We start from the raw sequence: 22358 nt of genomic DNA, 5'->3' as shown, positions 1-22358 counted from the left end.
CTGTGTGTGGATTCTGGAGGCTATCGACCAACCAAAGATACCACCACCATCAGACACTTGGCTGGTTTGCTGGGAGACACCCAGTCCCTGGTGGTTTCTGCTAAAAGCAGGGTGGGGGTGGTCATTCCCACAAAGTCTCAGGTCCTTCCTAGACCTCTGCTCCTGGAGCCTCAGGATACTGAGGGGCCTAAGAACAACTCCCCAAGCAGAATGTTCCAGGAGGACCCTGGGATATTTGGAGGGTAAGCAGACAGGAAGAGGGATAAAGAGTGTTTAGTGGTCTTATTAGCAGGATGGTAGAAAAAATATCACAGGTGAAATATAGTTCCTGAAAAAACAGGGCAAAGGAGTGCTGAGAAGACGAATTTGGAGTCGATTAAGAGATTCACCCCTATTAGATAGTTATTCGCATAGCTTAGAAAATCTCTTAGGCATCAGGACCCACAGTGACCAGGAGTCCTGTGGAAGGTGCAGCCAAGGCAGCTGAAAGCCTGGCCCCTGTCTGACAGCCACAAATTCCCCAAAGACGCTGGCACCTTACAGCTCCCAACTGTGCTTGAGGCCACCAGTAGCACCCAAGCAAAAAGCAGCCTTTTCTCCTTTAGCAACAGCTCTCATTAATTACTTTTTGGGGACAATTTCTTGTCTTTCTAATTAACTGAGACAGTTATTAAAATCAATTCCCCTACAGACTTCCTTGAATTCTGAGCATGAGAGAGGTGCCAAGTGACTTTTCTTAGCTCCTGCTTGTGCATGAATAAATGCCACTGAAAGAGCATCTTTGGGAGAAACATCCAGGGGGAGAAACTCTCCTGCTGTCCAAGAGGAACCAGGAGATAGAGTCCATCAATCCGCCAGTTTGTCAGTTTCAGGGAGTTTGGCAGTTCTGAAAACGGTAGGCAGCTGTCAAACTGCCCACCCTCAAACTGCTACTGAATCAGAAGGAAAAGGATGCTGAACCTCAATTGATGCACGGAAACAGCCAGAGGACACAGGAGCCAAAGTGTCTGCATGGGGTCTTGGCTCTAAAGGAGAAGCCCCGGCCCAGCAGCTTTGGACTTGCTCTTGGACATGCCTCTCTTGCTCCAGAAACCTGAGGCCCAGGCCCTGGAACCACAAAGGGGCAAGATAACCTGGACTCGTTTGCTGCCACAGAAAAGTGAGCAGATGCTGCCACAGAGGGAGTCGTGGGGAAGTGTTTAGGGAGGGAGGGATTGCAATTAGATGAGGAAAAGCTACCACACTGACCTTTCCGTGTTCTTGACTCTGCTGCTGGACATGTTCCCTAAATGGAAAGGAAAAATAGGTTAAGGATGTGAGGAAGCCACGGGGGTCAAGGAACTGGGCCTGATAAACCAAGTGGCTGCCAGTCTGTCCCACTTTGCTTCCTGCTGTTGAGAGGCTTGCAGAACCAGACTCTTAAGCCCTGAGCTGGAGCAGACCTGGGCACAACGGCTCCCTCCTTGGCAACACGATGAATAAGGGTCACTCGGTGTGTGAATCTTAATGGCAGCTGACTGTGCAGGGAGTGCAGAACAGTGCAGAGAGTAAGAACTCCGGAGTCCCAGAGGCCTGGTGTGAACTGCAGCTCTGCCACCTGCAACGTGAGGAGGACCCACCGATCTCATAGCATGTTGCATAGAATAGATGCTCACTAAATGGTAGCTTTATTTTCTAAGTACTGATGCTGTTCCAGGTACCCTATAGGACTAGGATAAAGACAATGGCCATTTGCTTTCCTCTGTCCTATCTCGTGTACTCTGATTCTGTGGGTCAAATTCAATGTTTAAGCCAAGGTCAAACAAAGCTGATATTAAAAAGTAAATGGAGGCTGGGCATGGTGGCTCACGCCTGTAATTTCAACATTTTGGTAGGCCAAGGCAGGTGGATTGCTTGAGCTTACAAGTTTGAGACCAGCCTGGGCAGCACAGTGAGACCCTATCTCTGAAAAAAAAAAAAAAAAAAAAAAATTAGTGAGGTATGGTGGCACATGCTGTAGTCCTAGCTACTTGGGAGGCTCAGGTGGGAGGATGGTTTGAGCCCAGTAGGCGGAGGTTACAGTGAACAGAGATGGCGCCACTGCACTCCAGTCTGGACGACAGAGCCAGACCCTGTCTCACAAAAAAGGTAAAGTAAAATAAATCAATAAAATACAAAGAAAAAAGAGTAAATGGATCTTCTGGTGTATACCTGAAAAATAAGTAAATAAATATAAAATAAAATAATCAGCTTTAGCTAGAGGGCCAGGATGATGGTGGATCCATGACCACCTGTGCCTCTGGGCCCTAAGAAGTTTCAGATTCTCCTCTAGGCCACACCTTGAGGGCAAACACAATCCAAAGAAGCCTCTCACACTCCCTTGCATATCAGCACATTACATCCAAAACTCACTTCACTGCCAGATATCTACAAAACTAATTTTTTTTCTTTCTTTTGAGACAGAGTCTCACTCTGCTGCCCAGGCTGGAGTGCAGTGGTGCAATCTCAGCTCACTGCAACTTCTGTCTCCCAGGTTCAAGCGATTCTCCTGCCTCACCCTCCCAAGTAGCTGGGATTACAGGCGTACACCACCACACCTAGCTAATTTTTGTGTCTTAGTAGTGACAGGGTTTCACCATGTTGGCTAGACTGGTCTCCTGACTTCAAGTGATTTGCCCGCCTTGGTCTCCCAAAGTACTGGGATTACAGGCGTGAGCCACTGTGCCTGGCCTACAAAACTGATTAAGTTAAAGTAAAAATGTTGTGCATCTACATAGAAGGGGAGAATTTTTGACATATTTGCTTCTATGTGCATAGAGTCCTAGAAACTCTTCACACTGTTTGTTAGGAAGGGAGGCCAGTGGTTGAGAAGCTGGAGCAGGGAGAGACTTTTTGTTGTATACCCTTTTGAATTTTGAACAACACAAATTTAACAGCAGCAACGTCCCCAACACTCCTAGAGGAGAGGGTGTGGAGAGGGTGTCACTGTCTGAGTGCTCCATTCACTATTTTTTTTAAGTTTTTTTGAGACAGAATTTCACCCATTGCCTAGGCTGGAGTGCAGTGGTGCGATCACAACTCACTGCAACATGCCTCCTGGGTTCAAGATTCTCCTGCCTCAGCCTCCTGAGTAGCTGGGATTACAGGCATGTGCCATCACGCCTGGCTAATTTTTGTATTTTTAGCAGAGTCGGGGTTTCACCATGTTGGCCAGGCTGGTCTCGAACTCCTGACCTCAAGTGATCTGCCGGCCTTGGCCTCCCAAAGTGCTGGGATTACAGGCATGAGCAACCATGCCCAGCCGCTCCATCCACTTTGGATGTGGTTTACTAGTACTGTTAGCTAATTAGCACTGTTAACTAATAGCTATCACTGTTCATCCTGTGCCTGGATGCCAAGCTGTGGGTGGATCTGTAGATTTAATCCTTCCTCAGACTGAGGCTTGGGTGAAGATACTGTGGCTTTAAACCAGGCTGGGCTCTCTTGATGTGATACACACAGTTCTAACACCAGCAAAGAATGGAAAACAAACAAGGATTTAGAAGATGGCAGCTATTTCGATCACTCCTTCTCACCCCTGCAGTATGCAGACTTATTCCCAGGTTAAGAGCTGTCCCCAGAATAGCAGCCTGGTCAGTGCCATGGGCATTTATGAAGCTTATCTAGTCCAGAACTACTGTAAGGCAGCCCATGGCCCAGGTGGCCCAGACCATAGGGATGTCTCAGCAGGGCGTGTGCCATGGGAGGACTGCAAGTGCTGCAGAGAGAAGAAAGGGTGTCGCAAAGCTATGGGTGCTAGGACTGAGGTAAGTAAGAGGCTGCATTCCCCTTCCATCTTTCAGAATGGCCAGGAAGAGATGGCTTGGGCAGGCCATGGATTTACCTAAGTTGTCACTGATTTCACTGAAAACCATCCATTTGCCCTTCAGTTCAGCAGGATGACCTACCTCTGGCTTCTTTGGCTCTTGTTTTTTCACACATAAAGAGGCAAGAGACAGCTGCTGCACGTGCATCATCATTTCTGTGGAGAAGACAGAGGGTTTGTGCCAAAGGCTTCCAGTGTTCACTTACCTAGCACAGCCCCTTCCTGGGCTGCAGGACTAAACTCGCTTGGCCAGCCCACTGAATTACTCCAGCCTTGCCTGCCACCTTCTGGCTACACATTCCCTCTGCATCTCCTGACGGCAGAGGTAAGGACTGGGTCCTCTGTCCCTGGAACAGCGCCTGAGCGGGTGTCATGCTCTTTTGCAGCACTGAATGTAACTCATCTTTGAACAGAAGGTGCCTCAAGGCTTGCTAACGACTTTAAGGCACCACTGAAGAGCTGCGGCTGTGAGGGAGGCCATGCTGTGTGAACTACTCAGCTGTACTCTCAGGTGAAAGACCAGCAAGGGTTAAACATGCTGGCACTTCTCTAACAGAGGAAGGCAGAGGAGGAGATCAAGTCAGAAATGGCTGATTTTTCAGTGAGATGAAGCCCTCCACATCCCAGACCAGGAACTTCCCCTGTACAGCCTCTAGACTCCCCTGGAAGATCTTGGTACCCAGAGGTGGGACAGCATTCCAGTCAGCACCTATGGGCTGTCCCATCTGGACCAGTCTCCTAAAATGGATCAGAGAAAACTCCAGACTCAAGAATGGAGTTGGGTATGAGATCACTCACTGCCAGCTGGTTCAAGACAACTATTCTAAACAGGCTGCAAAAGGGTTGTTTACAGTGTGAGAAAAGAAGGAGCACAAAATTTACAGCCGAGTCAAACTGAGAGTGGTGGTCTACACTACACACTCCAGTGAGACCATGGACAATTTGCCTAATCTGTTTGAAGCTCAATTTCTTCATCTGTATAATGGGGACAGAGCTGCAGTGAGGATTAAAGGAGGTAATTCGTAGCACAGAGTAAATACCTGTTAAGTGGTCATGAATTTTTTTTTTTTTTGAGACGGAGTCTCGCTCTGTCACCCAGGCTGGAGTGTAGTAGTATGATCTTGGCTGACTGCAACCTCCGCCTCCTGGGTTCAAGTGATTCTCCTGCCTCAGTCTCCTGAGTAGCTGGGATTACAGGCACGCACTACCAGGCTCAGCTAACTTTTGTATTTTTAGTAGAGAGGGGGTTTCACCATGTTGGTCAGGCTGGTCTTGAACTCTTCACCTTGTGATCCACCCGCCTTGGCCTCCCAATGTGCTGGGATTACAGGTGTGAGCCACCGCACTGGCCAGTGGTCATGAATATTAAGATAATTTCTGCATTTGTAAAACGGGATCATCACACTAGCTGGGGGAGAGCTGTAGCAGGTGACATGAAACGGCATGTTCTAGGGACCTCCTGCCGGACGCTGAGGCCACAGCCTGCACTCTGCATCCTCACCACTTTCTCCCTTCCCCACGTCCTCCCACCTTTGTGGATCAACATGGCAGCTGAGTACTTCTGGCTTCCAGTGACCAGAAGCTCACATGACCATGATCCTCCTAAAAGCTGACACTCCTGGTCAAAGTCACCAACTCTCCCTCCACAGGAGCCCAGCACAGAAAGGGTACCATCCACGTGCAGAATCCTCACTCCCCAAGAGCGGGCATTGGTCAGGAGGCTGCTGCTGCCCCCACTGCCTCCTCCACTGATGCTCCCCTGAAATTACAACACAGAGTCAGGTAGGAGCAGAGACTCCCCAAGGCCTGAACGTGAAGGGGACAGATAGAAATTGCTTCTGGGAGCCCTGAGTCATCCATGGGAGGGACTGCGGGGAGGCAGGCAGGAGAGACAGTACAGTGCAGAGAGTCCATCCCAACCCTCAGGAAGACATCCTGTCCTCCATATGGCCACATCGGGAGAGGAAAGACCACTGGTCTGCCTATACATTGTGCTCTGGCCACCTCATGACCAGAAAGGAACACGTGCTTCGGAGAGAGCTGTTTGTGGGGAGGGCCTCTGCAAGGAAAGCTCTCAGCATAGTAAGTACACAACAAACATGGTGACCATCATCCTCTCTGAGCATGAAACTATGCTGGCTGCCGATCTTCCCCCTCCACTGGCTCAGTCCAGCAGCACCACCTCCCCCATCACAGCCATGTACCCCTCCTGATGTCACTAGCTTGACTCTTCTCACAAGATCACCTTAAGTCCTCCTCTTGCCACTAAACTTTAACAGCCCTGAATTTTCACACAAGGAATAAAGAGTTACTTGTAAAAGAAGTCTGGCTTCTGTACCAAGCAGCCCTGTCCCGCCACATCCTACATCCCCATGGTTCTCTTGGTAGGCTCCGGAGTTGGAGGTGGCTCTGGTTTCAACACTTACTCTCGAGGTGAATGGCTAAATAACTTGTCTGAGCCTCCACTACCTAATGTAGAAGAAGGAAATAATGACAATACTACATATCGCAGAGTGTGCAGTTTGAGTGGGTGCTTCAGAAGAACCTGGGAAGAAGGGTGAAATCCCTCCCTGTGCTGGAGACTACCCACTCTGTCCCGTCTTGCTCCAGCTCACCTGGTTTCTGATAGCCCTCTGCAGCAGCTCCTTCCCTCTGCTTAGAGGCACCTGACGGGAGAGAAGAGCAGTGAGGTCTGCTGTTAGGCCATGTGTGCACTGAAAGATGTTTACACAGGAGCTGGTGAGGGGTTATGTCTTGGGGTTATGTCCCTCAGAAAGCTGGGAGCAGTGACAACTGAGGACTGGTAGAAATGAGAGCCTAGAAAACATCTAGGAGGTAAAGATAAAGCCGCAGGAAGTTTAGGTAATCCTGAGGTGGCAGCCTGAACCTGGTGGAGAGAAGGGCACTCTGAATTCACTGAGATCCAATTGTTACAAATGTCCTGAGACCCCTCTTTAAGAGTCTCTGCACTCTCCAGCAGATAATGAAAGCAAATGTTTCACTTCAGAAGTTTTTGCTCGTAGGAAGTCCCATCTGTCATCACAATGCCAACAGTATATGTTCATGGACATTTTAATATTAATATAAGTTAGACAAAAATAAGAACGTAAGCCTAGAGGGGAAAAGCCATATTCCATTTTAAATCAAATACATAACACGTGTATTATCCAAACTCTTGGCCCTTCATACATGCAGGCAAGGAAGAAGGGAATGGCTGTCTACTCAGGGTACTCCTGCCCAAGCCCAGACCAATCCCAACATATCTTTTCTGGTTTATGAAGAGTCTCTTCTGGTTTCTAAAACTCTGACTTTGAAGTCCTATAAAAACTGACATATGGCATAAAAGGGTAGCACGGGGGATAGTATGTTGCTGAGGTGTTTAGATCCAGAGCTATGATAAAATATTCTCAGTCCCTGAATTCAAATGAGAGATTAAATTAAGCCAGATGAAACTAAAACCAGAGACTGCCTTAAAAGGCTCACCAAAGCCTACCTTCTTTGTTTACACAGCATACCTTTCCTACTCCATGAGGTTCTTACCAAGTCAACGGGTTTTTGTGAAGGCCTGGGGTGGCTGCCTTTTGGATCAACCATGGCCGATGTTTCCACTCTGACCTCACTGGGGTTAGGGCTAGGGCAGCCTCTTTGGTTTGTCCTACTGCTCTCTGCTTTTGCTTCTCTGCGGCTGGACACGATGTAACTTACTTCTTTGCTCAGAAAACCCTCAATTACCTGAAACCAGATCACAGAGATGGCTCAAAACCAAAAAGCAAATGCAGAATTGTCAATATAAAGAGGCTAGAGAAGGAAATCTTGGCTGCCAGGAGTTCCAGAATCAATGTCTTTAAATAGACTAAATGCAGTTCCGTACCAAGTTCCTAAGAAGACATCATCCTGAAATCTAACAGGGTGTATATATACATATATATATAAATAAAACAGGTTTTGTCTCCAGGACTGCTGCCCCTGACCCAGTGGCAGAAGGCTGCAGGCTTTGAGTTCTATGAGCAGTTTGAGTTTGCATACAGCAAGAACACATTGAAAGAACTGGACAGGATTAAGACTAGCTTGTGTAAGCCATGATTTTTCTGTGTAAGACACACTGGGGACCAGGTATGGTGGCTCATGCCTGTAATCCTAGCACTGTAGGGGGCTGAGGTGGGAGGATCACTTGAGGTCAGGAGTTCAAGACATGCCAGAGCAACACAGCAAGACCCTGTCTCTGAAATTTTTTTTTAATTTTTTTTTTTTTTTGAGACGGAGTCTCGCTCTGTCGCCCAAACTGGAGTGCAGTGGCCGGATCACAGCTCGCTGCAAGCTCCGCCTTTCGGGTTCACGCCATTCTCCTGCCTCAGCCTCCCGAGTAGCTGGGACTATAGGCGCCTGCCACCTCGCCCGGCTAGTTTTTTGTATTTTTTTTTTTAGTAGAGACGGGGTTTCACCGTGTTTGCCAGGATGGTCTCGATCTCCTGACCTTGTGATCCGCCCGTCTCGACCTCCCAAAGTGCTGGGATTACAGGCTTGAGCCACCGCACCCGGCCTTAAATTTTTTAAATTAGCTGGGTGTTGTTATGTGCACCTATAGTCCTAGCTACTTGGGAGGCTGAGGCAGAAGCATCCCTTGAGCCCAGAAGTTCAATGACGCAGTGAGCTATGACTGTACCACTACACTCCAGCTTGGGGAGTGAAATCCTGTCTCTCTTAAAAAAGAAGAAAAAAAAAAGGCTAATATGACTTATTTTATGTTATATATACTTTATGACAATTAAAAAAATCTAGTTATGAATTGAAGCATTACATTTACCTTTTTTTCTTTTCTGTTTTTTTTTTTTTTTTGTGACAAGGTCTCACTTTGTCTCCCAGGCTGTAGTGCTGTGGCGCGATCTTGGCTCACTCTAATCTCCACCTCCTGGGTTCAAGCAATTCTCCTGCCTCAGCCTCCCAAGTAGCTGGGACAACAGGTGTGTGCCACCACACCGGCTAATTTTTGTATTTTTAGAGGAGATGGGGTTTCATCATGTTGGCCAGGCTGGTCTGGAACTCCTGACCTCAAGTGATCTGCCCACCTCGGCCTCCCAGGGTGTTGGGATTACAGGTGTGAGTCACCGTGCCTGATCACATCTACCTTTTTTTCGTCACCAGGCTGGAGTGCAGTGACACACTCTCGGCTCACTGCAACCTCTGTCTCCCAGGTTCAAGCGATTCTCCTACCTCAGCCTCCTGAATAGCTGGGACTACAGGCGCGTGCCACTATGCCCAGTTAATTTTTGTAATTTTAGTAGAGATGGGGTTTCACCATGTTGGCCAAGATGGTCTCAATTTCTTGACCTTGTGATCTGCCCACCTTGGCCTCCCAAAGTGCTGGGATTACAGGTGTGAGCCACCGTGCCTGGCTGCATCTACCTTTTTTAATATGGCAAAAGCAAATGCTAGAGGGTAGGAGTAGGGCAATCAATGATTATCCTATATAAATACAGGAGATTGTAAATGACCATACATTCCTCCTCCCATCCCAGTATACCCACTCCTTTGCAATATGACTTTGTTGTTCCTGCCATTAGGAGATGGGACCTACTTTTTTATGCCCTTCAATCTGACTTGATTGGACCAATAGAACATGGGGAAATTATGATGTGTGAGTTCTAGAGCCTAGGCCTCAGAGGCCTTGGCTTCCTGCCTCACTTTCAGGGAAGGCTGCCTTGAGACCACCATGTTAAATCAGCTAGTCTGGCACAGAGTGCCAGATGTGTAAGTGAGGCCATCTTGGTCTTTCCAGCCCCAGGTGACCTTCCAGCTGAATGCAGCCTCAGGAATGAGCCCTGTTGAAACCACCAGATAAACCACCCAGCCAACCCACAGCATAATGAGAAATAATAAATTGTTGTTTTGGCCAGGTGCGGTGGCTCACGCCTGTAATCCCAGCACTTTGGGAGGCCAAGGCGGGTGGATCACCTGAGGTCCAGGAGTTCAAGACCAGCCTGGCCAACATGGTGAAACTTTGTCTTTACTGAAAATACACACCCGCACACAAAAACTAGCTGGGCATGGTGCCTGTAAGCCAAACTACTCTGGAGGCTGAGGAAGGGTTGAACTTGGGAGTTGGAGGTTGCAGTGAGCCGAGATTGCACCACTGCACTCCAGCCTGGGCAACAAGAGCAAAACTTTGTCTAAAAATAAATAAATAAATAGAAAATAAATTGTTGCCTTAAGCCCTATATAGCAAAGGCTAAATGACGAAAGGACTAAAAGTTCAAAATGTAATTATGGGCCAGTTTGGTTATATAATCCTCATTCTATCCATCCTCACCGAGTTTCTGCAGTCCCGAGTTTCTGGGTTTGACAGCAAAGAGCCTCTCCATTCCAAGCCTATTCATCCAGTTTCCCCAGTTGTTAGTCTCTTTTGGGCCAAGCACTATCATGCTATCTTCTTTTTTTTTTTTTGGAGACAGAGTCTTGCTCTGTTGCCCAGGCTGGAGTGCAATGGCACAATTTTGGCTCACTAGCACCTCTGCCTCCTGGGTTGAAGCGATTGTTATGCCTCAGCCTCCCGAGCAGCTGGGACTACCACGCTACCACGCCCTGCTAATTTTTTATATAAGATTTCATCATGTTGGCTAGGCTGGTCTAGAACTCCTGACCTGAGGTGATCTGCCCACCTCAGCCTCCCACAGCGCTGGGATTACAGGTGTGAGCCACTGAGCCCAGCCTAAATACATATATTTTGTTTGTTTGTTTTTGAGATGGAGTCTTGCTTTGTTGCACAGGCTGGAGTGCAGAGGCACGATCTTGGCTCACTGTAACCTCCACTTCCCGGTTTCAAGCAGTTCTCCTGCCTCAGCCTCCCGAGTAGCTGGGATTACAGGTGCCTGCCACCACACCTGGCTAATTTTTGTATTTTCAGTAGAGACTGTGTTTCACCATGTTGGCCAGGCTGATCTCGAACTCTTGTCCTCAAATGATCTGCCCGCCTCAGCCTCCCAAAGTGCTGGGATTACAAGTGTGAGCCACCGTGCCCAGCCCCTAAAAATATTTTAATGGAATCAAATACAGCAAATGCTTTTTACTCAAAGTTGTTCACCTGTGTTATTTCTAAACGCTAAAAATTATTAAGACTCTAAATGTCCACAGGGCAACAGTTAAGTAAATTAATAATCCACTCAAAAGAATATTATATTCCCATTGCAAATGATACATATGAAGGGCAATAATGATAGAAAAGTGCTAATGCTTTAAGGTTATGAGTAAAAGTTGATAATAAAACGTACTAATGCCAGCTGGGTGCTGTGGCTCATGCCCATAATCCTAACCTTTTGGGAGGCTGAGGTCGGGGGACTGCCTGACACCAAGAGTGAAAGACCAACCTGGCCAACACAGTGAGACCCTGTCTCTAAAATTTAAAAAGAAAGTACTCATATCACAGCTAGAAAAAAATAAGCATTGCCCTGCCCTTCCCAGCCCTGCCCTCAGCTCCCTCTTGCAGGCAACTGGGTAAGACAAAAAAAAAAAAAAAAAAAAGGCCAGGCGTGGTGGCTCACACCTGTAATCCCAGCACTTTGGGAGGCTGAGGTGGGTGGGTGGATCACCTGATGTCAGAAGTTCCAGACCAGCCCAACCAACATGGAGAAACCCCATCTCTACTAAAAATACAAAATTAGCCAGGTGTGGAGATGCATGCCTGTAATCCCAGCCCCTCGGGAGGCTGAGGGAGGAGAATCGCTTGAACCCAGGAGGTGGAGGTTGCAGTGAGCTGAGATCGTGCCATTGCACTCCAGCATGGGCAACAAGAGCGAGACTCCGTCTCAAAAAAAATAAAGAAAAAGGGCCAGTAGCAGTGGCTCAGGCCTGTAATCCCAGTACTTTGGGAGGCTGAGGCAGGAGGATTACTTGAACCCAGGAGGTCATAACCAGTCTGGGGAACATGGCGACACTCTGCATCTACAAAAAAATACAAAAATGAGCAAGGCATCGTGGCAAGCACCTGTAGTCCCAGCTACAGGGAAACTGAGGTGGGAGGATCACCCGAGTCCGGGGAGGTTGAGGCTGTATGAGGCTGTAGTGAGCCATGATGGCGCCACTGCATTCTAGCCTGGGTGACTGAGTGTGGCCCACTATCAAAAAAAAAAAAAAAAAAAAAGAAGCACAATAAAACAAAGGCAGGACGGAGGCAGAAGGTAGATGGAAATTTACCCAGGGCTAGGAGTAACAACGATATAGGGAGTTGCCCAAGCGTATAGGGAGTGGTTTCCTTTTTGGGGTGATGAAAACGTTCTACAATTGACTGTGCGATCATACAACTTACACATTTCTGTGAATATACTAAAAAACACTGAGCTGTGCACTTTAAATGGATGAATTTTATGATATGTGAATTATATCTAAATTAAGCCATTATGACAGGAAAGGAGGAAAGAAAATACTTAAAATGCTGGTTGTCACTTGGAGTACTTCCATGTTCTCCAAAAATTTCTAGAACGAACAGATAATATGTTTGTTTATTTATTTATTTATTTTAACATTATTTTTGAGACAGGGTCTTGCTTTGTCATCCAGGCTGGAGTGTAGCAGTGCAATCATAGCTCACTGCAGCCTCAAACTCCCGAGTTCAGGTAATCCTTCCACCTTAGACCCCTGAGTAGCTGGACTATAGGCATGTGCCACTGCCCCCAGCTAACCATTTTTTTTTTTTTTTGAGATGGAATCTCGCTCTTGTTACCCAGGCTGGAGTGCAATGGTGTGATCATTGGCTCATTGCAACCTCTGCCACCTGAGTTCAATTGATTCTCCTGCCTCAGCCTCCTGAGTAGCTGGGATTACAAGCATGTGCCACCACGCCAGGTTAATTTTGTATTTTTAGTAGAGATGGGGTTTCTCCATGTTGGTCAGGCTGGTCTCAAACTCCTGACCTTAGGTGATCTGCCCGCCTGGGCCTCCCAAAGTGCCGAGATTATAGGAGTAAGCCACTGTGTCTGGGAGTTATAATTTTATTTTTTGTAGAGATGAGGTCTCACTGTGTTGCTCAGGTTGGTCTCAAACTCCTGGACTCAAGCAATCCTCCCACCTCAGCCTCCCAAAGTGCTGAGATCACAGGTGTGAGCCACCACAACCGGCCATTAAGTTTCCTTTTTTTTGACTGGACGTGGTGGCTCACACCTGTAATCCCAGCACTTTGGGAGGCCGAGGCAGGCGGATCACGAGGTCAGGAGATCAAGACCATCCTGGCTAACACGGTAAAACCTCGTCTCTACTAAAATACAAAACATTAGCCGGGCGTGGTGATGGGCACCTGTAGTCCCAGCTACTCAGGAGGCTGAGGCAGGAGAATGGCATGAACCTGGGAGACAGAGCTTGCAGTGAGCTGAGATCCCGCCACTGCACTCCAACCTGGGCGACAGAGCGAGGCACTGTCTCAGAAAAAAAAAAAGTTTCTTTTTTTCTTGAGACAGGGTCATGCTGTGTCACCTTGGCTGGACTGCCTCCTGGGGCTCAAGCGAGTCTCATACCTCAGCCTACTGAGTAGCTGAGACTACAGGCATGTGCCACTGGACCTGGTTAATTTTTGTATTTTTAGTAGAGACAGGGTTTTGCCATATTGGCCAGGGTGATCTAAACTCCTGGGCTCAAGTGATCCACCTGGTTCGGCCTCCCAAAGTGCTAGGATTACAGGTGTGAGCCACCACACCCAGCCTTTTTTTGAGACAAGGTCTCACTCTGTTGTCCAGGCTGGAGTGCAGTGGTGCAAGATCTCGTCTTCAGCTCACTGTAACCTCCGCCTTCTGGGCTCAAGTGATCCTCCTACCTCAGCCTCCCAACTACAATCATGCACCACGACACCTGCTTAATTTTTTGTATGTTTTGTAGAGACAGATTCTCGTCATGTTGCCAGGCTGATCTTGAACTCCTGGACTCAAGTGATCTGTCCTCCTCAGCCTCCCAAAGTGCTGGGATTACAGTCATGAGCCACTGTGCCCAGCCTAAGTTTCTAATACGGAAAAAGATTTATCTTTATTTTATTTTATTATTATTTTTTTTGAGACGGAGTCTCGCTCTGTCACCCAGGCTGGAGCGCCATGGCCGGATCTCAGCTCACTGCAAGCTCCGCCTCCCGGGTTTACGCCATTCTCCTGCCTCAGCCTCCCGAGTACCTGGGACTACAGGTGCCCGCCACCTCGCCCAGCTAGTTTTTTTTTTGTATTTTTTTAGTAGAGACGGGGTTTCACCGTGTTAGCCAGGATGGTCTCAATCTCCTGACCTCGTGATCCGCCCGTCTCGGCCTCCCAAAGTGCTGGGATTACAGGCTTGAGCCACCGCGCCTGGCTGTTATCTTTATTTTTTAAAGGTTATTTATTATCATTGTTTTTTTTTGAGACAGAGTCTTGCTCTGTCTCCCAGGCTGGATGGAGTGCAGTGGTACGATCTCGGCTCACTGCAAACTCCGCCTCCCAGGTTCAAACAATCCTCCCGCCTCAGCCTTCTGAGCAGCTGGGACTATAGGTGCCCACCATGATGCCTGGCTAATTTTTGTATTTTTAGTAGAGACAGAGTTTTGTCGTTTAGGCCAGGGTGGTCCCGAACTCCTGACCTCAAGTAATCCACCTGCCTTGGCTTCCCGAAGTGCTCGGATTACAGGTGTGAGCCACTGCACCTGGCCAAAAAAATGGTTTATGTTTAAAATTGCTTTGGGAAATGTAGTGAGACCTTTGAAAATACCTGGAAACTGCCAGGCGTGGTAGCTCACGCCTGTAATCCCAGCACTTTAGGAGGCCGAAGTGGGCAGATTACGAGGTCAGGAGTTCAAGACAACCCTGGCCAACAAGGTGAAACCCCATCTCTACTAAAAAGACAAAATTAGCCAGACATGGTGGTGTGCACCTGTAATCTCAGCTACTGGGGAGGCTGAGGCAGAATCGCTTGAACCTGGGAGGAAGAGGTTGCAGTGAGTTGAGATCGTGCCACTGCACTCCAGCCTGGGTTATAGATCAAGACTCCATCTCAAGAAAAAAAAAGAAAGAAAATACCTGGAAACTATAGATATAATCCCTATCCAACTCCTGCTCTACAGCGCAAACGCACATGGTATCACAGGAGAAGAACAGGTTACCTACCCCACCCAGTTGCTGAATGGCCCCTGTCAAAAACTGGAGATTCTTGCCAGCAGGCAGATCCAAGTAAAAGGACTTTCCGGAAAAGGGATGCTTCCCAGCACGTGGTGAGTTCTTCTGGCATTTTCCCAGATACCTGGAAACTCCTAGCTGAGCCCCTAGAAAACAATAAAGAGGAGCAAAGTAAGAAGCTTGAAAAGAGAGTCCTGAGGCCAGGTGGCCCTCACTGACAGTTCAGTCTGTGTGCTGTAACAGTGCAGACTAGGCCCTGGGCACACACAGACAGCTGCAAAGCCAATGCCCTTACCCTCATGAAGCTCAGATGTGGTGAAAAGAACCTTCCAAACAAGATAATAAGCAAACAAGGCTTGCTGACTTCTTCACTTCTTCCTTAGAATCTAAATCTAGGGAAGCCATTTAAGTAAAAAGGAATTAGACAGATCCTCAAACCAGACACTGGGGAGCTGTGGTAAACTAGGGAAAAGAGGGCCCAGATTCACAGTGGGGTGCCAGGCAGGAGGATGCTTTCTAGCGGTGCTGAGCAAGTCACTGCCTGCCATGTTGCCAGTGCCAAGTAAGCAGCCCAGCCCTAACCAGTCAGCAGGATAACATCATGGCAGTGTTGCAGCCTAGCTTAGGACGAATATGCATGTGTATTTGAGATAGATAAGAGGGTAAGGGGACAGTGAACTTGTTGGCTCCTGAATGGGCCTACTTCCTAACCTCTCCATTTGGTAACTTAGGTAATTATAAGTCAAAAAGACAGCTCTTGAAAAACAACAGGACAAAGAGCGTGTGTGTGTGTTTGTGTTGGAGAGCACAGAATGCTGCTGCAAATGGAGAGTGAAGGAGCCCATATTCCAAGGGCTCTGCAGCATAGTGGGGCCATTTCCTCTTCTTTTTTTTTCTTTTTCCCTTTTGAAATGGAGTTTTGCTCTTGTTGCCCAGGCTGGAGTGCAATGACGCCATCTTGGCTTACCGCAACCTCCTCCTTCCAGGTTCAAGTGATTCACTTGCCTCAGCCTTCCCAGTAGCTGGGGTTACAGGCATGCACCACCACGCCTGGCTAATTTTGTATTTTTAGTAGAGTCAGGGTTTCTCCACGTTGGTCAGGCTGGTTGCAAACTCCCAACCTCAGGTGATCCGTCTGCCTCGGCCTCTCAAAGTGCTGGGATTACAGGCGTGAGCCACAGCGCCCGGCCTGGGTTGTTTCCTCTTCTATGCAACTTCCAATTCCTAAACTCAATGGAGGGACACATGAGGTAGGGCATAAGCTTTTGATCTTCCTTCCAAGAGCACCTTACCAATCAGAGTGGCTAATGTCCCAAAGGAACATTTGTGTATAAGAAAACATGAGGCAACTGAAGAAAGCAAGTACTATCAAAGAAACTTTCTCTGGTATAGATTGTCTGTCATAATAATGAACCAGATAGGAAAAAGAAAAAACCATTAAAGTATAATAAATATCCTCAAAAAAATAAATAAATAAATATCCTCAAAAAGGCTAGGGAGGATACAGGAAACATAAAGCAGGAACGGCAGGTAAAGAAAAGAATTAGGACGGGCACAGTGGCTCATACCTGTAATCCCAGCTGGGAAGCTGAGGTGGGCATATTACCTGAGGCCAGGAGTTCGAGACCAGCCTGGGCAACATGGCAAAACCCTGCCTCTACCAGAAAAATTAGCTGGGCACGGTGGTGCACGCCTGTAATCCCAGCTACTTGGGTGGCTGAGGCACAGTAATTCCATGATCCCGGGAGGCAGACGTTGCAGTGAGCTGAGATCATGCCACTGCACTCCAGTCTGGGTGACAGAGGGAGACTCTGTCTCAAAAAAGGAAAAAAAAAAATTAGTTGGAGATAATGGACATGAAAAACATAGTATTTTAAAAATCTTGGCCAGGTGCCATGTTTCACACCTGTAATCCCAGCACTTTGGGAGGCCGAGGTGGGTGGATCACTTGAGATAAGGACTTTGAGACCAGCCTGGCCAACATGGTGAAACCCTGTCTCCACTAAAAATACAAAAAATAACCAGGCATGGTGGCTCACGCCTGTAATCCCAGCTACTCGGGAGGCTGAGGCAGAAGAATTGCTTGAACCCAGGAGGTGGAGGTTACAGTGAGTTGCGGTCACACTACTGCACTCAAGCCTAGGAGACAGAGCGAGATTCTTCTTCTTCTTCTTTTTTTTTTTTTAAAAAAGCCAGGTAGGCCGGGCGCGGTGGCTCAAGCCTGTAATCCCAGCACTTTGGGAGGCCGAGACGGGCGGATCACGAGGTCAGGTGATCGAGACCATCCTGGCTAACCCGGTGAAACCCCGTCTCTACTAAAAAAAATACAAAAAACTAGCCGGGCGAGGTGGCGGGCGCCTGTAGTCCCAGCTACTCGGGAGGCTGAGGCAGGAGAATGGCATAAACCTGGGAGGCGGAGCTTGCAGTGAGCTGAGATCCGGCCACTGCACTCCAGCCTGGGCGACAGAGCGAGACTCCGTCTCAAAAAAAAAAAAAAAAAAAAAAGCCAGGTAATAGCAAGTGTTGGTGAGGATATGACAAACTGGAACCCTCACATACTTCTGGAGGGAATGTGGAATGGTGCAGTCACATTGGAAAAACCATGTATCAGTTTCTCAAAAGGTTAAAACACAGAGTTACCGTATGACCCAGCAATCTTACTCCTAGGTATACCCTTGAGAAATGAAAACACAGCCACATGAAAACCTATAAATGAATGCTTATAGCAATATTAATTATATAGCCAAAAAGTGAAGTCTTTCCCACCCTGCAAGATGATGGGTGAAAAAGCTGAGAAGCCAGATATAAACCCAAGGCCAAGAAGGCTGATGCTGGTGGCAAGGTGAAAAGGGGCAACCTCAAGGAGAAAAACGCCCAATAAGGGGAAACCCCATTGCAGCCGCAATCTTGTCCTTGTCAGAGGAACTGCAGATATTCCCGATCTGCTATGTATTCCAGAAAGGCCATGTCCAGGAAGAAGTACTCAGCTGCTAAATCCAAGGTTGAAAAGAAAAAGAAGTTTCTGGCCGGGCGCGGTGGCTCAAGCCTGTAATCCCAGCACTTTGGGAGGCCGAGACGGAGGGATCACGAGGTCAGGAGATCGAGACCATCCTGGCTAACACGGTGAAACCCCGTCTCTACTAAAAAATACAAAAAACTAGCCGGGCGAGGTGGCGGGCATCTGTAGTCCCAGGTACTCGGGAGGCTGAGGCAGGAGAATGGCATGAACCCAGGAGGCGGAGCTTGCAGTGAGCCGAGATCGCGCCACTGTACTCCAGCCTGGGTGACAGAGCGAGACTCTGTCTCAAAAAAAAAGAAAAAGAAATTTCTTGCAACTGTTACAAAACCAGTTGGTGTTGACAAGAACAGTGGTACCCAGGTGGTTAAACTTCACAAAATGCCTAGATATTATCCTACTGAAGATGTGCCTCTAAAGATGTTGAGTCACGGCAAAAAAAACCCTTCAGTCAGCATGTGAGAAAACTGCGATCCAGCATCACCTCCAGGACCACTCTGGTCATCCTCACTGGGCGCCACAGAGACGAGAGGGTGGTTTTCCTGCAGCAGCTGGTCTTGGGACTGGACCTCTGGTCCTCGACCAAGTTCCTCTACAAAGAACACACCAGAAATCTGTCATTGCCACCTCAACCAAAATTGGTAGCAGCAACGTGAAAATAGCAAAACATCTTACTGGTGCACAAGATTTATCAGAAAGTTGTGGACTCACACGTTTTACAAACAAAAATCAAACCTTTCCTCAGCTCCAGGGCTACCTGTGATCTGTGTTTGCCCTGATGAATGGAACTTATCCTCACAAACTGGTGTTCTGAATTTCTTAAGAACCTAATAACTGATAACATTTTGTTTGTGTCTCTTAAAAAAAAAGTGGAAACTCGTATGTTCATCTGATGAATGGATAAACAAAATGTGGTATATCCATATAATGGAATACTACTCAACAATGAAAAGGAATGATGTACTGACACATGGCACCACATGGATAAACCGCAAAAGCATCATGCTAAGTGAAAGAAATCAGTCACAAAAGACTACATATTGTATAACTCTATTTATATGAAATGTCCAGAAGAGGCAAATTTACAGAAAGTAGATCAGCAGATGACTAGGGCTGGGGAATCAGGAAAAGTTTGGGAGTGGCTGCTAATGGGTATTCTTTTTTGGAGTAAGAAAAGTGTTCTAAATTGATTGTGGTGATGGTTGCCCAATTCTGTGAACATACTAAGTCACTGAATGTATACTTTATATGGGTGAACCATGTGGTGTGTGAACTATAACTCAATAAAGCTGTTAAGAAAAAAAAAAAAAAATAGGACAGACGTGGTGGCTCACACTTGTAATCCCAGCACTTTGGGAGGCCAAGGTGGGTGGATAATGAGGTCAGGACATGAAGACCATCCTGGCCAACATAGTGAAACCATGTCTCTACTAAAAATACAAAAATCAGCTGGGCGTGGTGGCGTGTGCCTGTAATTCCAGCTACATGGGAGGCTGAGGCAGAAGAATTGCTTGAACCAGGGAGTCAGAGGTTTCAGTGAGCTGAAATCATGCCACTGCACTCTAGTCTGGCGACAGAACAAGACTGCATCTCAAAAAAAAAAAAAAAAAATTATTTGAGACAGGGTCTCACTCTGTTGCCCAGGCTGGAGTGTAGCGGCGCGATCTTGGCTCACTGCAGCCTCCGCCTCCCAGGTTCAAGTGATTCTTCTGCCTGAGCCTCAAGTAGCTGGGATTACAGGCATGCAGCACCAAAGCCAGCTCTAAAAGAAAAACAGTTTAAATCTCAATATTTGCACAGTCTCAAAGTATCTTCCTGTAAGATATTTATCACAAAAGGTAAAACAGTAACTTCATGTGGAAAAATCTAGCAGACAGCACTTTTAATCAAGGGATCAAAGTTAATGAGATTTATCTTATCTTCATCATGTGCCTCCTGATACCACATACTGGAGAGGGGATAAGATCAATTCTATGCCAAAAATGCTTTAGCTGAATTCAATCATGTGGACATATCAAACAAACCCAAATTTAGAGGTGACTTCAAAAGTACTGAGGTCATCAAAGACAAAGAATGAGGACCTCCTCTCAGGAGGAGACTAAGGAGATATGATAACTAAAAGCAACGTGTAATCTTTTTTTTTTTTTGAGATGGAGTCTTGTTGTGTCGCCCAGGCTGGAGTGCAGTGGTGCAATCTCGGCTTACCGCAACCTCTGCCTCCTAGGTTCAAGAGATTCTCCTGCCTCAGCCTCCCAAGTAGCTGGGACTACAGGCACGCACCACCATACCCAGCTAATTTTTGTATTTTAAGTAGAGACAGCCACGTGGCCCAGGATGGTCTTGATTTCCTGAACTCATGATCCGCCCGCCTCGGCCTCCCAAAGTGCTGGGATTACAGACATGAGCCACCGTGCCTAGCTGCAACATGTAATCTTAAATCAGGAAAAGAACATTGGGAGATAATTGGTAAAATGTGAATGAGATCTATAGATTAGTTAATGACATCAATATTAATTTCCTGATTATTTTTCTTTTCTTTCTTTTTTTGAGACAGGAACTCATTGTCGCTCAGGCTAGAGTGCAGTAGTGTGATCACGGCTCATTGCAGCCTTGACCTCCTGGGCTCAAGTGATCCTCCCCCTGAGCCTCCTGAGTAGCTGGGACCACGTGCACCACCATGTCACGCACCACCATACCCAGTGAATTTTTTTGATTTTCTGTAGAGACGAGATCTCATTATGTTGCCCATTCTGGTCTTGAACTCCTGGGCTCAAGTGATCTTCTCACCTCAGCCTCCCAAAGTGCTGGGATTACAAGCATGAGCCAACATGCCTAGCCCCCTGGGATTTTTTTTTTTTTTTGAGACCAAATTTTGCTTTGCACCCAGGCTGGAGCACAGTGGCACGATCTTGGCTCAGTGCAACCTCTGCCTCCCGGATTCAAGTGATTCTCCTGCCTCAGCCTTCCAAGTAGCTGGGATTACAGGTGCCCGCCACTACATCCAGCTAATTTTTTTGTATTTTTAGTAGAGACAGGGTTTCACCATGTTGGCCAGGCTGGTCTCGAAATCCTAACCTCAAATGATCCGCCTGCCTCGGCCTCCCAAAGTGCTGGGATTACAGGCGTGAGTCACCACGCCTGGCCTGGATTTTTCTAATTGTACTATTATTACAAAGATGTTAATATTTGGGTAAAGAGTAGGAACCTTTGACTATTTTTGAAACTTTTTATAACTGTGAAATTATTTTAAAATTAAAATTAAAAATGAAAAGATCTATCCACATCAATAGATGAGCTGAATATAACAGTGTGAGCTGGTAAATTAGGTTGAGTAACTCTTCCAGAAGGTATCACAAAGAGATAAATAAATGGACATCCGTGAATTTAAGAAATGCAGAGGATAGGGATAGAAGTGTCAACACCACCAGAAGAGTTGCAAAGGGGGATAAACAATGGAGAGAAGAAAACATTTGAAGAAATAATAATCCAGGCTTCTGAATAAATGTGGAAGATGAATACAAGAACTTCTGTTCTCTCTCTAAATACCACTAAAGTGACAGAAAAGGAATAAAAATAGATAAAAGATACTGGCAAGAAGACAACAGGCAAGAGATGCCACAAAATGTTGGAAGCTGGAAATTAGATGGGTGAGTGAAAAACAGACAGGAGATGAGAGAAGGCTAAATCCTAAGTCAACAAGAAGCAAGCTGATTAGAGCTGAAAGGCCCAGTCAGAGGGACCATACAGAGTAGAATGCTAGAATGAAACAGGAGGGCTAAAATACCAATTATTTGAAAGGCTTTAAAAGGAACAGACTCTCAGAACCCTCTCCCACCCCAGCAGACCAGAGCTGTGGTTCTTAACTGGGGGAGGCTTTCCCCTCAGGGGACACTTGGTAACCTCTGGAAATGTTTTTGGTTGTCACAACTGGGAAGTGGGTGTGATCCTGGCATCTAGTGGATGGAGGCCAGGGATGCCTCTTAATATCTTACAAAGCACAGGACAAACTCGGAAAACAGTTACTTGGCTCAAAATGTCAATAGTCTTGAGGCCAGAAAAATCCCTGGACTAGAGGAACACTGGGTACAGGTGAAAGCAAAGATAAAGCCCTAGTGAAAACACAGGAGATCAAGAGAATGTCTGCATACTTAACAGTAAGACCTACAGATCTCTCGCCCCAGTGAGCTCCCAGAATGCTGACAAGCTTATACTTACCAGACAGAGGTTTGGAGGACTTTTCTCTAGGGAACTGACTAGCCCAAGACAAAAACATACAAAGTAGTGACAACTGAGATCCCTCCTCCGCAAAATTGCCAGGTCCTAGCTTGCAATGAAGTCTATCAAGCTGACAACCCCTTCTCCTCATTCTTTTTTTTTTTTTTTTTTT

The 22358-nt window shown here is 47.0% G+C and overlaps 1 protein-coding gene across 3 annotated transcripts in view; it reads right to left on the bottom strand.

Moving 5' to 3' along the window:
- The window catches only part of DBF4B (DBF4B-CDC7 kinase regulatory subunit), a 43281-nt gene that overhangs the window by 12810 nt on the left and 8113 nt on the right, over nt 1-22358 (bottom strand). For all 3 annotated transcript variants that reach the window (XM_017876079.1, XM_017876077.1, XM_017876078.1), the window contains exons 3-9: nt 18456-18563; nt 14947-15101; nt 7385-7576; nt 6460-6510; nt 5516-5603; nt 3927-4000; nt 1249-1285 (exon numbers count right to left, since the gene is read on the bottom strand). In XM_017876079.1, the coding sequence (XP_017731568.1) occupies nt 1249-1285; nt 3927-4000; nt 5516-5603; nt 6460-6510; nt 7385-7576; nt 14947-15101; nt 18456-18563 (705 nt within the window). The remainder of the gene's footprint in view (nt 1-1248; nt 1286-3926; nt 4001-5515; nt 5604-6459; nt 6511-7384; nt 7577-14946; nt 15102-18455; nt 18564-22358) is intronic.

Source organism: Rhinopithecus bieti, unplaced genomic scaffold (assembly GCF_001698545.2).
Source record: "Rhinopithecus bieti isolate Rb0 unplaced genomic scaffold, ASM169854v2 scaffold_10088, whole genome shotgun sequence".
In the NCBI taxonomy this organism is placed as follows: Eukaryota; Metazoa; Chordata; class Mammalia; order Primates; family Cercopithecidae; genus Rhinopithecus; species Rhinopithecus bieti.
This window is presented reverse-complemented; position numbering and strand designations above follow the sequence as displayed.